The following is a 3,203-nucleotide window of genomic DNA, read 5'->3' as shown; positions in this document are numbered from 1 at the left end:
CGTTTTCCCATAAAAAATGTTAAATTTTGTTTTCTCGTTAAAACGTAAAATCTCGTTTTCTCGTTAAAAACATAAAATCTCATTTTTCATTAAAAACGTAAAATCTTGTTTTTTCGTGAAAAAACATAATTTGGTGATTATTGGACCAATAATCTAATATTAAGCCACATAAACGAGTGGGCCAAACCAATCCATTTAACAATCTTCTGGATTGGATTTGTGTGACAAATTTAGCTCCAACACTTTTCTTAAAAGGCCCATTGAATAAAAGCCCATCTCAAATGAAGCCTAACCGACTTCAGAACGAACAGAGCCTTAGTTTATAAATATGAGATTTGGTGATTATTGGACCAATAATCTAATATTAAGCCACATAAACGCTTCTTCTGTGGAAACCATGCCCTCATCTCACGACGAACCCATGTCCGCCGAGATCTCTCCCGTCGAGACCAAGTCCTCCGGTAAGATCTCTCTTTCTTTCTCTCTCTCTCTCTCTCTCTCTCTCTCTCTCTCTCTCTCTCTCTCTGTTAAGGACCATCTCATACGATCGATCTGCGAGAATAATACATGATCGATCTGATTGCTTATGCGTTCCCTGTTTTTTAAAACCTTACTCGCAGGGTCTAGCATACCTGTCTTCTGGGACTTGGTGGATTTCCCCTTCCCCCGTGGTCTCGATCCTGTTTCGATTTATCAGAATTTGAAAACAATTCTTCAGAATATGGGTTGTGTTGGTGACTTGTCATTCATGGCTTATGTGGATGAGGAAAACTTGAGGGATGAATGGCGCGATGTTGCCTATAAGAATGCCGGAATCAACATTTTTGTTGTTCCCCCACAAGGTGAATTCTCGCATCTATGTGTCTAATAATGGTCTTTATTCCTTTTGTCTCTTATATTCTTGACTGACGTTTATTTGTACTTTCAGGGGATGTCTATAATGATATACATAATAGTATGCTACTCGACATTGTTTTGTGGGCAATGGAAAATCGTTCGGACCATTCTGATCCATTGAGTATGCTGGTAATCGTAGGAGATATCTTCATGACTTTCTACGCTGCCCTTAAAGCTTTGGAAGATAGATATTACAATGTTCTCTTAGCACTCCCGAATTATATTTCATCATCAGTGATACCTACTCTAAGCCTTGAATGGCTTTCGAAAGGCCTGTCACATGAATTTAGTCTTCCCAACCATGGCATAACTCTACCGCATAAGCCAAAGAGCAGAGAGGAGAATGTTAGTTTCGTTGCATCCCGAAGATATGGCTGGTAAGATCTCTCTCTTCCCCGAAATTGCTTCTCTGTTTATATATTTGAAATGTTCAAAATCATTATCGTGATATAATTTTTTATACGTTGTCTTATTGTGTAGGGTGGTTTGAGACAGACATCTTCTGGGATGTCCAGGGTTGCCCATGTGATATTTCGACTCTCGGCTCAGATCTCATCAGCAAGGGTTATACTGATAATGTGTTAATCAGGCCTTACATTGGTACAGATTACGAGGGTGCTGTAACCGCAGGTAATTATCGTTGCACGCCTGAAGTCGTAATCCACGGTGAGTTCCTCCACTAATTTTCTCGTTTTTTATTGTTTATGTCTGTTAATCTTGGATCTGCGTTGATATTTGTTTTATTTTCCAGGGGAAAATGATCTGAAAGTTATGAGGATGTTACTGGACATTGTTTTCTGGGCAATGAACTACGATGATGTACCACAAAATTTGATGATGCTATTCTCAAAACCTTCATCAAAAGACACCAAGTGCGAACGTGTTCTCCAAGCCTTGGAACGCAGAGGTTTCAATGTTATCTTAAGACCCTGTGCTGAGATAGATACATCTACCATTGTCAGCTTTGAGCAGCTTTGTGAAGAAAAGCCTACCAACCAAAGCGTTAATTCACTAGGTCGCAGTGTAGAGAGTGAACGACTTGCATGTAAGATTTATATCTCTTGTGAAATTGTTTGTCTAGCTGTCTATATCTTGATTATATTTCATTGATCGATCTGTCATTGTAAATTTTTCTAGTTGATTGATCTTAATCAAAATTGTATTGATCATCGATCTAATTGTTTGTGTTGTTTGACAGCGCAACCGGTGCTCGTCTTCTGGTTGGTCGATGATTGCCCACCCAAACCTAGTGAGACTTGGTATAATGTCATGTCAACTCTTAGAGCGAAGGGTTATCCTTATGGTGCTGAGTCGATGACTGCTTATGGTAGTAAGAGTAAGATATCAAAAGAAATAGCCAGTGACTATCATAATGCTGGAGTTATTTTCAAAACCTTGGAGGAAGAATCTGAAAAGATTACTTTCTTGGCATTGGACATGATTGATTCGGCTGATTTACTTCATTGGCAACCAGCAAATTTCCTGGTAATCTCAAAACCCTTCAAAGACACTATGTTCGACCGTGCTCTTGGAATTTTGAAAGCCAATGGTTTCAATGTTCTCTTTGAACTGCCTGATTATATGTTCACATTTGGAAGCTCACTATGGTCTGCAAAAAGCCTCTTATATTGAAGTTGATGGAAGTTGTAGTGACGAGTACCCGAGTCCTGGAAAATGATCTTTACTATGAAGAATGACGGACGGACTGAGACGCTTTTTTTATTTTTTGTTCGATCTGTTTGTAACGTTTGATTGATCCTCTAACAATATCTATTATAGTATTTGTAGTATATGTGAAGTGAATTGCGGACACAAATTTTTGTGTCGTTTTGATTGTTTTGATTAATAAAAATGAAATTCTGATGATTTAATTAGTTGATAATCGTTAAAATGAAATATTTTTTATTTATTAAATATTTTATAAAAGAAAATATGTCATAACTTCTTTTGTTATTATTTATAATAGAATTTTTATATTTTTATAATTAAATTTACAAAATTCATAGAACAACAATTACCTTTTAGTATTTTCTACAAGAAAATAAATTGTAGATTGTTTAGACGTATAAATATGAGCGCTTCCAACCAAACGTCTCATAATTTACTAATTAGTTTTTCTATTAGAGTTCCGTGTTTATTTTGCTAGGGTTTTTATAATAAAAATTAATTTTTGGATTTCTTTAGAAAAGATTTATCATGTTTGTCTATTTGCATGCAAACCTAACTATGTGTTCATCTAAGTACAGCTTTGATCATCCATCTAAAGTCATCATCACTTGGCAAGTTCTGTCTACTGTTTCGGGTAT

At 36.4% G+C, this 3,203-nt stretch overlaps 1 protein-coding gene across 2 annotated transcripts; it reads left to right on the top strand.

The window, feature by feature from the left end:
* Positions 1–378: 378 nt before the first annotated feature.
* On the top strand, positions 379–2,755 carry LOC18028876. Of its 2 annotated transcripts, XM_024150117.1 has the most exons (7): positions 379–461; positions 621–842; positions 929–1,274; positions 1,378–1,563; positions 1,649–1,942; positions 2,096–2,382; positions 2,496–2,755. In XM_024150117.1, exons 3-7 carry the CDS (start codon positions 1,241–1,243, stop codon positions 2,592–2,594), a joined length of 900 nt encoding a protein of 299 aa, XP_024005885.1. In that variant the 5' UTR covers positions 379–461; positions 621–842; positions 929–1,240; the 3' UTR covers positions 2,595–2,755. The 2 variants fall into 2 exon arrangements, with proteins under 2 accessions (XP_024005885.1, XP_006414578.1); XM_006414515.2 differs by having other exon boundaries at positions 2,096–2,687.
* Positions 2,756–3,203: the final 448 nt, after the last annotated feature.

This window comes from Eutrema salsugineum, unplaced genomic scaffold, assembly GCF_000478725.1.
Source record: "Eutrema salsugineum unplaced genomic scaffold, Eutsalg1_0 scaffold_1, whole genome shotgun sequence".
NCBI lineage: Eukaryota > Viridiplantae > Streptophyta > Magnoliopsida > Brassicales > Brassicaceae > Eutrema > Eutrema salsugineum.
This window is presented reverse-complemented; position numbering and strand designations above follow the sequence as displayed.